At 40.8% G+C, this 13,843-nt stretch overlaps 1 protein-coding gene across 1 annotated transcript in view; it reads right to left on the minus strand.

Annotated features, from left to right (window-relative positions):
• AP4E1 (adaptor-related protein complex 4, epsilon 1 subunit) overlaps positions 1–12,603 on the minus strand; it is a 95,908-nt gene extending 83,305 nt beyond the window's left edge. Inside the window, exons 1-5 of the mRNA XM_011995751.1 lie at positions 12,365–12,603; positions 8,856–8,927; positions 5,445–5,568; positions 1,688–1,761; positions 477–598 (exon numbers count right to left, since the gene is read on the minus strand). Coding sequence (XP_011851141.1) covers positions 477–598; positions 1,688–1,761; positions 5,445–5,568; positions 8,856–8,927; positions 12,365–12,514 — 542 coding nt within the window. The 5' untranslated portion in view covers positions 12,515–12,603. The remainder of the gene's footprint in view (positions 1–476; positions 599–1,687; positions 1,762–5,444; positions 5,569–8,855; positions 8,928–12,364) is intronic.
• Between the last annotated feature and the right edge of the window lie 1,240 nt (positions 12,604–13,843).

The following is a 13,843-nucleotide window of genomic DNA, read 5'->3' on the forward strand; positions in this document are numbered from 1 at the left end:
TGCCATTGCACTCCAGCCTAGGCAACGGAGTGAGACTGTCTCAAAAAAAAAAAACAAAAAGCATCTTCCCACTACACTGAAGCTTTGCATTCACTATACTTGCACAATTTCCATATGTCTTTCATTATTTTACTTTATCCCCAAAACAACTTTGGGAGAACTAAGGAGCTTCAACCAACCCCATATAGCCAAGGAAAAACAAGACCACTGCTCATTAGTGGTAGAACTGGGAGGAAAGCCAAGGATTCCTGGACACTAGGCCTCACTGTCTCTTAGTTTAACTTTAGAAAGCTGTCTAACATTTCCCTAAACCCACATAAAAATAAAGATGATCCTACTTAAGATTTTTGTATTATTCCTAGCAGTCAAAGAATAATCTCTATCCTGGTAGCATTGAAGTTATAATAAATTTTCTAGCATAAACTTCTGTTTTGAAATATATGGCATAGACACCTATTCCCAAAGAATTTACTTACTTAGAATGTTGAAGTTTATCTTCTATTAATGGAAGAACAGCTGGAATCATTTCTCGGGGGAAAATCTGGCTAACAACAGTCAGTGCCATACACACTTCTACTAGGTTAGTGCTCTGCAGATCCTGGTACAACATTAAGGAAAGAAAACATTCAGTGTAAATACTGAAACTAGGAATGGCAAATTCAACACTGTAATGGTCCTATATACTTAGTAATTTTGTGCTATTTATAATTAATTTGTACATCCAAATTTATGGCATATTTTATTGGAATGCTCCTATTTGTTTCATTTGCCTTAATAGAGTCAGTAGATAAATAAAGCCAAAGAGCAACTGATACAAGAGGAAACTGTATCTCTGTTCTGAATCTAGCCAAAGTAGTCTCCTTTATTACAGCCTTTAAAACTTTTCTAAACCAATAATAAAACAATTTTATGAGTTTTTCTTATTAATCAACAATAATATGAATGTAAGTTTAAAAGGAAGTGATTTTGGAATATTCACAATAAAATGCACACATTCATATGTACTTATCTATCCATATGGTTTATAAACCATTCTAATAGAACCTAAAAATATGTTTTTTAGGTTTGGAAAAAATTTAAGCTACTAGTAACCTTAATATAGTATATGACTTAAAGTTCAGAAAATACTGTTCTCTCTCTCTCTCACGTATCAAAATATTGACACAAGATAAAAAGCTCAACAACTCAATTACATCTCATTATCATTCTGATTTGGAAGTTAAACAGAAAATATTGTGAGTGTGGATTGTTTTTATTATCTCTACATTTCAGTTGATTATATTCTATTCTTTTTTTAAATGACTTTTTAAACTTTAAAGACTTCAATTATTCAGTTTATATCTATATCCCTTTAGAACAGATCCTAGAAAAAAAGATAACAGCATGGAAAATATACCTAAACTAACAGCTTAGAGACCTGGACTTTAGTTCTAACTCTGTGTTTTACAATGAAATTATAACAAGAAGAGCAGCAGCTACTACTTCACGTGTATTTCATTTAACCCTCACAACTCCGTAAGTTCTATTATTTAACTCCATTTTATAGACACAGAAACTGATCTAAAAGATTCTTCTAAGCCCATTCTGCAAGCCCACTTTCTTCTAATATCATCTAATTGAATATGATCCAGGAGAAATGTCAGGTGCTGACAAGAATTATGACTTCATATTAACCAACATACAATACCTTTACAACTGTATTCACAAGGAGAAGCAATAATTCATGACTTTCATGTAGAAATAAGGAAACAGCCAAATAACCTATAAAAATTGAGGGAAAAGTCTCATTACTACCTACCAAAAATAGACTTTTCACAAGAAATTAAAGCAGTCCTGTAAGTATCAAAGATACCAGTAACAAGTAAATATAAAAACAAATTGCAAAATACAAGGTTAAAAACCTTCAGTAAGGAAGATTTCAGGTATTCTTCATCCTGAAATCTTCCAGAATTATGTATTTCATAGGATATTCCAGAAATGGAATAGACACTATGTGTATCAACTTAAAATCTTATAAATGGCACCGAGAAGACATGCCTTCTATTTTTTGTGCAAATCTTTACATTATCAATTAAAGCATTCTCTATTTTAGAAATGCTATTTTATAGCCAAACATATAATTCAAAAACTAATCACTACAGTAAAAAAAAAACAAAAAAAAAACAAAAAAAACCCTAATCACTACAGTTAATACTGAGTTACTAGCTCTTTGTATTGAGTGAGCTAGCCACCTAATGTCCTAATGTCAACCTGCACGATGTAAATAATATACTAAATATATTAAGCCACACACAATACCTTATTTTCTCAGTTGAAGGAATAACAATTATTCAGGAAAGAAACGCTGTCTGCCACATTAAATGTACTCATTGGCTTAAATAAGCATTTTTATTGCAATAATATTAAAACATTTTTAAAGTACATTTTAAGATTGAGGAAATGTATTAACACTATGACAAATGCCATGTACATAGAATCTAGATTCTCCAAGGAATTTTCTCAGTCAGGCTTCACAATGATAATAACTAACACTTTAATTAGACAGTCACTATGGGTCAAGTACTTTATAAGCATTACTTATTTAATCCTCACAACCACCCAATTAATCTCATAGGCTATATATAGGCATATATAGGCATTTTTATCCGTATATAATAATGAGACTCAAGCTGGGCATGGTGGCTGACACCTGTAATCCCAGCACTTTGAGAGGCCAAGGCAGGCAAATCACGAGGTCAGGAGATCAAGACCATCCTGGCTAATGTGGTGAAACTCCATCTCTACTAAAAATACAAAAAATTAGCCAGGCATGGTGGCGGGCGCCTGTAGACCCAGCTACTCGGGAGGCTGAGGCAGGAGAATGACGTGAACCCGGGAGGTGAAGCTTGCAGTGAGCCAAGATAGCACCACTGTACTCCAGCCTGGGTGACAGAGCAAGACTCCATCTCAAAAAAAAAAAAAAAAAAGAGATCCAAAAAAGGGCAATTTCCTAAGGTCCACACCTATCACATGGTGGAGCCAGGACTCAAACGCAGACAGTTGAAGTCAGTCCATATCTTAAACCCCTGTATTTTACTGCCTCTCCACATAGTCTATCTTGAGAACTGATTCCCTGACTCCATGCTCGTTGTTTTTCATTCTTCTCAATTCTTTCAGCTCTTTCATCAGGGATTCTAATGTTAATTATACCCATCATTACCCAGCATCCATGCTGTCTGTGTCCGCTACGGAACAGGAGAAAACAGAAACTTCCTATTCTCACAATCAAGAGGTAGTAGCATGACCAATTCCAACACCTTCACTAGAGGTCAGAGAAGCAGAGCTATTACTCCCACAATCACAAGAGTTGAAACAAATCTGACCCAGGCCAAGAAAGCGATTAGGAAAATCCCAGAAAGCATTTGTTTTGTTTTGTTTTCTGAGATGGAGTCTCGCTCAGGTTGGAAGGCAGTGGCATGATCAAAACTCACTGTGGCCTCTACCTTCCAAACTCAAGCAATCCTTCACCTCAGCCTCCTAAGTAGCTGGGACCATAGGCATGCACCATCACACCGAGCTTTTTTCTTTTTTTTTCTAAGTAGAAACAGGGTCTCACTATGTTACCCAGGCTGGTCTCAAACTCCCAGACTCAAGTGATTCCTCCCACCTTTGCCTCCCAAAGTGCTAGGATTACAGGAGTGAGCCACCACACTCAGGCCCCTAGGAAGCATTTAAAGTGGAGATTGTCTTATCAGATTGCTGATAAATCACCTGTTCAGCTAAGGTATCACCCATTCCCAAGTCACCAACACCAAGGCCAACAAACTAATCCAAAGACCATCCCAATGAAACCTTAATTCTTTTTTTTTTTTTTTTTTTTTAGACGGAGTCTGGCTCTGTCGCCCAGGCTGGAGTGCAGTGGCGCGATCTTGGCTCACTGCAAGCTCCGCCTTCCGGGTTCACACCATTCTCCTGCCTCAGCCTCCTGAGCCTGCCACCACACCTGGCTAATTTTCTGTATTTTTAGTAGAGACGGGGTTTCACCATGTTAGCCAGGATGGTCTCGATCTCCTGACCTTTCAGTTGGGATGAAAACTGAAAATAGTGAGTATGACTGGAAGAGCTTACATTCCATATTTGTATAATGTTTAAAAAAAAAATTAAAGTTTTAAGAAAAGCAAATTACTAATAAAAACTAATTTAATAGCTCAAAAAAAAATACCTGCCTTTAGGGATCTTAAAATTAGTTCGGGAGCTAAGACATTAATATACGAAAAGATAACAAGAAAGGTAACAGATGGTAGGAGCCGCTTGAGTGATTACAGGAGAAATAAAATTTGAAGAGTGTTTTGGGCGGAGTGGGGTTCCACAAGTGGAATATTGTGTGCATTCAGTCTCAGAAAGTTTACCAAGACATCTGTCACCTCCACCCCATCATCTGATAGCACAGAGCAATATAATTTATGAATAATGCTAGTCCCTAATGACATGACATTATCAACTTCTCTGAATAAAGAACATGTTCTACCCTTTACTATTCTAAAATGCTTCCTTCTTGAGATTCTGATATAAAGCTGAACATTTATGAACAGAGTATTTAATTGCTTAAAAGAATTTTTCCTAATAGCCCTAAAGGTTAACTATAGAAATTTTTTTAAACGACACTGCCAATCCTCATAGCTAACATTTGAGAATCTAAGAACAAGACATTTAAAATTACTTTAGTAAATTTCAGTTTTATTCTATAAAGAATCATTTCTGACCATTAAACTAATAAGATTAAACAGACTTCTTAATATCAGCTCTATTGCCCAGGCGCAGTGGCTCACACCTATAATCCCAGCACTTTGGGAGGCCAAGGTAGGCGGATCACTTGAGCCCAGGAGTTCAAGACCAGCCTAGGCAACATGGTGAAACCCCATCTCTACAAAAACAAAACACAAAAATTAGCCAGGCATGGTGGCACACAGCTTAGTACCAGCTACTCAAGGGGCTGAGGTAGGAGGATCACTTGAACCTGGAGACAGAGGTTGCAGTGAGCAGAGATCCCGCCAGTACACTCTAGCCTGGGCAATACAGAGAGAATCTGTCTCAAAAAAAAAAAAAATCAGCTCTTTATAGACATATAATTTATATACAAAAAAAGTCAGCTTTATAGACATATAATTTACATACAAAAAATATTTAAATGTATGGTTCAATGAGTTCTGACATATATAGTCATCTAACTGCCATCACAAGACCAAGTAACTTTTAGTCTTCTCTTTAACTCCAAAATGCTACGAATCAGGAAAACTGATTTCCTATAAATGGCTTTGAGTTTCTGAAGTGTGATCTTTTAAAGTTTTAGAAATTATAATACAGTATTCTAAAAACATACTATATACCTGCCATCATTCATTTTGCGTAATAGTTGGAACTTCAAGGACAACATGAAAGCATGAAAGTCTTAAACACATACATACCTACTCTTTTTTCTAAGAGGTTTCCTTGTTGGGCTAACTTGATTGCATGAATATAGCCAAAGGAAGCATCATATCCAAGCATTTCACAATATATAAGTCTCACCATACATTCCTTCATCATTTTCTGAAAAGCAAAATATCCAGTAGCCGTATAAATAAATAGAATATTTAGATTGTTTTACTGTGTTCTCATAATTTAACAGGAGAATCCTTTAATCCTGGCACTGAAGAAATAACATATATATTACAAACTAATCACCCAATATCAGACTTTATAAATAAAAATTGCTCCCAATCTTACCAGTAGTATTACTTTTAATAAAATTATCTCACTATTTTGTTAGTGGCACTACTATAAAATAAATCAACTGTAGCTATTTCTATGTGCCCCCAGTGAAAAATTTGGTTATAATGTGATACATGGGGTCATCACACAAGATTTCATCATGGTCATCTTACTTGGCTTCTAAAATACAGCATATAATTTTAGTAGACTTTGTCAAACGAAAATATCCATAAAATTCCCACAAGTTGGTAATAATTTCTGTAACAAAAATATTTTTCACATTGGAAAACCAAATTGCACCTAGATTTTCCTCAGAATTATTGTGCTAAGTACAATACAGAATAGTTTGCTTTATAGGCACTCTTTTTTAAAAACTCACAATTATAAACTGAGGGGCATGATTTCATTAATGGCATAGCTATTGTAATAATATTTAGTTTTCTAATGGGGTCTTTTAATATCTTCAATGCAAGCCAAAAATTTTTAAGAGATGCTAAAAAATTTGTTTTATCACTAAGATATTTGCATTATCAATATTTATGGAAAATTTTAATCAGAAATAAAATATATAAATAAAATGTGTTTCAAAATAACAAAAAGCTCATAGACTTTTTTTTTTTTGAAACACAGTCTCGCTCTGTCGCCCAGGCTGGAGTACAGTGGCAAGATCTTGGCTCACCGCAGCCTCCACCTACCGGGTTTAAGCAATTCTCATGCCTCAGCCTCTCGAGTAGCCAGGACCACAGGTGCATACCACCACACCCAGCTAATTTTTGTATATTTAGTAGAGATGAGGTTTCACCATGTTGGCCAGGCTGGTCTCAAACTCCTGACCTCAAATGATCCACCCACCTAGGCCCCACAAATTGCTGGGATTACAGGTGTGAGCCACCACACCTGGTGACATAGACTATTTTAATATGTCAAAATTAATTAGGGTTAGCATATTACAGGATTATTAAATCACAAAATGCTTAGGAAACAGTAAAATTGAATATTTGAAAGCAATGATGATAATGTTTAATATAAATATAAAGAGTTTAAAGAGAAACCATAGGAAAATTTTAAGGGAATGAGATTTAACTCAGGTCACTTGTGCTAAAAGCAGCAAAAGTTAACTCATTAACACATTAATTAAGACTACAAAATACTAGCAGGGTGCAGTGACTCACTCCTGTAATCCCAGCACTTTGAGAAGCTGAGGAGGGCAGATCACCTGAGGTCAGGAGTTTGAGACCAGCCTGGCCAACATGGTGAAACCCCATCTCTACTAAAAAAATACAAAAATTAGCCAGACGTGATGGCCCGCGCCTGTAATCCCAGCTACTTGGGAGGCTGAGGCAGGAGAATCGCTTGAACCCGAGAGGCAGAGGTTGCAGTGAGCCAAAATCACGCCATTGCACTCCAGCCTGGGCAACAGAGCAAGACTCCATCCTCCCACCCCGTCCCCCCGCCCAAAAAAAGGCTACAGAATACTGAGAAAACAAACAAAAGATAAACAAAAAATAATGGAAGTCCCTCTTCAGACTTCTACATTAATTAGGAGTGAAAGTGTTCATTTAAGCCATTAAGTTTCAACCCTAGATTTGTAACATTTTATCTCAGAGTTTTTCAAAAGTCATTACCAACTTTGTCTAAGTGAGATTACATCTCATGCATTTATTTTTAGACATGAAAGTGCATTCCCCAATGCAGGAATTCTCTTTACAATTTCTCTGACAGCCAACCTTTACATGAACAGCACTGGGACAGACTACTGTGTAAAATATACAGAGTTGGATGGTCATAGTGTTGTAAAATCTTCCTTTCAAACTCTGCCTTCCTAATTTCTACCTATTTAACTTAGTTCTGCCCAACTTCAGGTTTCTGCCTTGGAACAAGGAAAACTATGTACTGATGCCAATCATAAAAAATGGAAATCCAACAAAAACGATTTATGTTTAACAATTCTATCTAGTACTATGAAGCATATTTTATCCATAGCCACACAGACACACATACATGTATACACACAAACATACATATATACACACACACAGATATATCAGATTATGTTTTGAGTTTTATTTGCCACAAACTATTATTATGACCACAAAAGAAAACATATTCATTCTCTCAGACTTTACAAGTGCTTTTCAAATTCACGATCATGTGCTTATGCAAAATGATCACCCTGATATTTTTACTGGCAGAGAGGGAAAACATTCCCACAGTAGCTTGTATACTGAAGACACTCACCAAATATTTGCTGAACAAATGTTGCTTGGAACAAAATCTCATTTTAAAAAAATCAGGCTAGGCACGGTGGCTCACGCCTGGAATCCTAATACTTTGATTTGGGAGGCTGAGGTAGGTGGATCACTTGAGGTCAGGAGTCTGAGACCAGCCTGGTCAACATGGTGAAAACCCCAACTCTACTAAAAATACAAAAATTAGCCAGGCATGGTGGCGGGCACCTGTAGTCCCAGTTACTCGGGAGCCTGAGGCAGGAGAACTGGTTGAATCCAGGAGGCAGAGGTTGCAGTGAGCCGAGATCGTGCCACGCCACTGCACTCCAGCCTGGGCAACAGAGCAAGACTTCATCTCAAAAAAAAAAAAAAAAAGAAAGAAAAAAAATCAAACTGGGTTTTAATCTAGCTATGCTGGGATAGCCCCACAGTCGCCTGCATAATAATGAATGACCATTCATTAAATAGTTGCTGAATATTGTTTGAAAGATCAAATTATGTAGAACAAAGTTTAAAAACAACTAGGTCTTACATAATAAAATTAAATATACCTACAATATATCAATTCAGGTCTGAAAATATCATGTTGATATCCCAACCTTTTCCAAATGCATAACATTAAAAACATCAGATCAGCACTAGGGTCCCAAGAGTATCTCCACATTTATGTAATCATCATCACATTAGCCCTGACTTCACATAGGCAAATCTTGTTCTGGTGCAAACCAGTCAATAATAAAAGGCTAAAGTTAACATCTAAGTTGCTACCATCTATAATTCATTTTGACTACGATAAATCAAATTTTAGCAACCAATCATCAGTTAGATGTCACTATTGAGTCCATAGTAGACTAGATTTCAAATTCAAATGTGTTGGCACTGACTATGCAAACCTACCAGTGTTGTAGTAGGAGCAGAAACAGTTGCTTTCAGACTACTCAGTTCCTGCTGGATTAATTTTTCTTCTTCCTGAGAAAATGAAAATATTTAAACGCTTAATTAACTGTCTTTTAAAACCGTAACAGCATTTATCTAAAGGAAAAAATATAATTTACAATACTTTTAATTTAAAAGAAACATTACTTTAAAGGAGAGTTATAAATATTATGTACTTATGATCTATCTAAAGCCCTATCTCCAAACCTCAGAACCATCCCCAGAGAGAATAAATATTTCCAGGCTACCCCATCCTTCCTCTTTTCTTTTTTTTTTTTTTTGAGACGGAGTCTTGCTCTGTGCCCCAGGCTGGAGTGCAGTGGCCAGATCTCGGCTCACTGCAAGCTCTGCTCCCCGGGTTCACGCCATTCTCCTGCCTCAGCCTCCCGAGTAGCTGGGACTACAGGCGCCTGCCACCACGCCCGGCTAGTTTTTTGTATTTTTTTAGTAGAGACAGGGTTTCACGGCATTAGCCAGGATGGTCTCGATCTCCTGACCTTGTGATCCGCCCGCCTCGGCCTCCCAAAGTGCTGGGATTACAGGCTTGAGCCACCGCGCCCGGCCCCTTCCTCTTTTCTTTACTCAGTTACTTCCCCTTAATGGCAGAAGAGCAGAAAATGGTTTTTTAAAAACTAAAGGTGGAGGCCGGGAGCAGCAGCTCATGCCTGTAATCCCAGCACTTTGGGAGGCCAAGGCGGGTGAATCACTTGAGGTCAGGAGCTTGAGACCAGCCTGGCCAACATGGCGAAACCCCGTCCCTACTAAAAATACAAACATTAGCTGGGCATCCTGTAATCCCAGATACACAGGAGGCTGAGAAAGCGGCAGGAGAATCGCTTGAACCCAGGAAGTGAATGTTGCAGTGAGCCAAGATCGTACCACTGAACTCCAGCCTGGGCAACAGAGCAAGACTCTATCTCAAAAAAAATAAAAATAAAAAAAAATTAAACGTGAAGAGAGAATAGAAATTCTCCATGTATTGGCCCAAGAAAAGAGTCTCATCTCACATCTTCCCCTTAGAAGTAAAAAGTCTTCATGGAATTAAGAAATAGCGTAAGAAAGCAGAAACAGAAATAGGTATTTTCCCCTTAAACTACATTCTTCTTCCCTATCTTTTCCTCATTCCCCGAATCCTTTCCATCACTTCCTATCTCAGACATATACCAATGTGGTCACTTCTACTGTCTGCATTGTATGTTATCTTCCTAAGCACTTAAAAAATTGGCCCAATTTTTTTTGGCTAAAATCATGCTACCTTTAAATTACACACTGAATTACATGTTCATCAGATGGCTATTCAAAAGCCACTAGTGAAGCACTGACACACATGGATGCCTATCTACAGTTTCAAACTGCTATTTAAGATCAAAAATAACTATTTAAAAAATTTTATTGAGCATCCCTTAAAAATTAGCAAAGGACAAAAACCTTAAGAAAAACAACATTAAGGCCACAAATGGCCAGGCATGGTGGCTCACGCCTGTAATCCCAGCACTTTGGGAGGCCAAGGCAGGTGGATCACCTGAGGTCAGGACTTCAAGACCAGCCTGGCCAACATGGCGAAACCCTATCTCCACAAAAAATATAAAAATTAGCCAGGTCTGGTGATGCGTGCCTGTAATCCCAGCGACTAGGGAGGCTGAGGCAGGAGAATCACTTGAACCCAGGAGGCAGAGGTTGCAGTGACCCAAGATTGCAGCACTGCATTCCAGCCTGGGCGATAGAGCAAGACTCCATCTCAAAAACAAAACTAAACAAAGCCCACAAAGAATGATTCTGGAATGTGAAGCAGTTTCTCTCTGTATAGCATCAACTTATTTGAGCTACCAAAAAACAATTTTTTTAAAACCTTCTTTTCTGTCTTTCCTTCTCTTTTAGCATTTATATTGCATTATAGTCATACTTACACTTAAGCCCAAAACGAATGACCAATTCCTTGGGAAAAGGGAATGTCTTTAATTCTATTTTCCTGTGTCTAACACATAACCTTGTTCCCATAAACATTTGTTGAACAAATAATGACATTAATATGTGCTCTTTTTAAGATATAAACTCCTTGTAGCTGTGAATTGGTATACTACACAATCTGTGCAACCATCAAGCACCTGTGGGGGCCCAGCACGGTGGCTCATGCCTGTAATCTCAGCACTTTGGAAGGCCAAAGGGGACGAATCACTTGAGGTCAGGAGCTCCAGACCAGCCAGCCCAACATGGTCAAACATGGTTCCAGACCAGACAGCCCAACCCTGTCTCTACTAAAACTACAAAAATTAGCCGGGTGTGGTGGCGTACACCTATAATCCCAGCTACTTGGGAGGCTGAGGCAGGAGAATCGCTTGAACCCGGGAGGCAGAGACTCCAGTGAGCCGAGATCGTACCACTGCACTCTAGCCTGGGCGACAGAGCAAGACTCCGTCTCAAAAAAAAAATTTTAAGGCCAGGCGCGGTGGCTCACACATGTAATCCCAGCCCTTCGGGACGCCGAGGCGGGCGGATCACGAGACCATCCTGGCTAACACGGTGAAACCCCATCTCTACTTAAAAAATACAAAAAAAAATTTAGCCGGGCGTGGTGGCGGACGTCTGTAGTCCCAGCTACTCGGGAGGCTGAGGCAGGAGAATGGCATGAATCCGAAGGCGGAGCTTGCAGTGAGCCAAGATGGTGCCACCGCACTCCAGCCTGGGCAACAGAGCGAGACCTCATCTCAAAAAAAAAAAAAAATTAAAAAATTGTAAAATCTTAAGGCTCCAGCAAGCCGAGATCGCACCATTGCACTCCAGCCTGGGCGACAAAGCGAGACTCCGTCACTAAAAATTAAAAATTTTTAAAAGCTTAAGAATTTTTATAACTGCTCATTTTCAAAGCCCATTTGAGGCAGAAACTTAGCAAATTTTACATTTTAAGAGAACTATGCTTTTTCTTTGCCCAACACGTTGTTCTAACCCAAGAACCTCAAGCTCCTCAAAGATATTCAACATGAGGCTCACAGGATCTGTTCAGGTATGCGACATCTGAACTGTTGTTCAGTTGAAGGGATGGGGGGAGAGAAGGAAACTGAATAGGGAAAAAAACTTTGTGGAAGGTAAACAATGTCTGACACCTCCATCGCACTGGGTATTTTCACACGCTTGACATCTCACCCAATCCTCAAAAACACTATGAATTATGTATCAGTACTTTTCCACGCCAACGTTGAGAAAACACATGGAAGGTCAGAGGTTACAGAGATATGCCCCAGACCAAAGAGTCAGTGTCAGAACCAACTGTGGAAACTCGGCCTCCCTTGCTGTCAGTCCCAGCAGGAAAGTGAAGCTTCCAGGCAGACGAAAGGACGAACCGACACAGCAGCCCCTGAGCCCCGCCGGAGGGCTAACCCCGGAGGCCTTGGAGTCTCGCCGCCCGGCCAGGGCCTCCTGGCGCGGGGGCCTCACTCCGATGTCCCTGAGCTCCCGGGCCAGCGAGCACCTACGTGCTTGGAGGTGAGGGCGGTGATGCCGCGGACGAGGCTGCCTAGCCTCGAGGAGAAGGACGCCTTGGCGGCCGCGGGCCCACCACCTGGCTGGTTCTGCAGAAAGAGTCCCGGCAGCGCCGTCAACGTCTTCTCCACTATGTCGCTCATCGCCGCCGCCGCCCGCGATCCGGTAGCCGCCCGGCTTCATGCCCAGCCGCCGCTGCCCGCCCGGCCTCCGTAGGCACTTCCTGTTTTTTGAATAAGAAATCTTTATTGGCGTCCCGCGTGAACCAGTTCAGTGTCGTTCTCGCCAGAGGCCACCAGAGTGCGCAAGAGACCGCGGGGGTGGAAAACGCCACTCGCCCGAGATTGCGCGCGGAAGTGGACCTCCTTTCTCGCAGCAGGGTAGTGGCTCCGGGATCCCCCAGAACTGTGAGTTCTCCTGAGGAGGCCGCCAGGGGCCTCGCCCTGTTAGGCATTGTCTCCCAGGGTCTCCCTTTCCTACTAGCCGCCTACGCGTAGCCCGAGACCGCGTCAAGAGTTGCGTCTCCCTGAGCGCGCCTTTTTCGGGACGTCCCCGCCCGGTCCACCGCCTCTCACTGTCCCCGGACCGCGCACCACCCGCCCACTTCCCACAGGCGGTTTCACGCGGGTCCCCGGCGCCGCGCGCGGTTCCGGCCCTGGCGACTCATACCCGAGGAGTTGCGTGATAGCGGAGCTGTCCTGAGGATTCGGCGTGCCAGGGTCAGAGCCCGTCGCGTGCCAGGGACTGGCGGCCACTGTCGCTTCCCGTCCGCCCCTCTTCTCCTGGTATTTGGGGGGTGGACGGGAAAAAGAAGTAGTTGGCGGCCACCCTTGCCGACTCCTCAGCAGGTCGCAGTTGAAAGGTTACCTTCCTGGAGCCCACTCCCCTGTCCCGGCGGGCAAGGACAGGTCTCCACGTCCCACCCTCTCACAGCGCTCGGTTCTGTTCCACTTTAGAACAGGTCGCAGTTGCCACTACGTAAACAGCTCCCCATAGAGAGAGTGTTTTATTCATGCCGATTGCTCCAGCTTTTACCTAGAACAGAATCTGGTACAGTGGCTCTCGAAATGTGGTCTGGTGACCTCAGGGTCCCTGATACTCTTCTAGGGAATTCACAAAGTCAATATTGATAACGTTTCTTACATGTTATTTGCCGTTTTCACCCTCATTCTGTTGGAAGTGTACAGAGTTTTCAAGAGACTAGATGATGATTGACTAGCTGGTAAAATGTATGCTGGAGTATCCTTGTGTTTTCTAGAATTTTCTAAGGTAGTAGGTTTAGGGCATAAATATGTGCGTTTTCAGAGATTAATGCAGTTTGCCCTCAATACTCCTAGTGTGTTTCTAGGAGGTAGGTTAGATAGGTGGTCATAGCCTCCCTTCAAGGGGAACAAACTTGCTAAATAAATAGAACAAACCAGCCCATAGTGTACAAACCACATCCCAGGCTCCTGGTTAGAAAATTTTGCAGC

The sequence above is a fragment of the Mandrillus leucophaeus genome, unplaced genomic scaffold, assembly GCF_000951045.1.
Source record: "Mandrillus leucophaeus isolate KB7577 unplaced genomic scaffold, Mleu.le_1.0 Scaffold497, whole genome shotgun sequence".
Lineage (NCBI taxonomy): Eukaryota > Metazoa > Chordata > Mammalia > Primates > Cercopithecidae > Mandrillus > Mandrillus leucophaeus.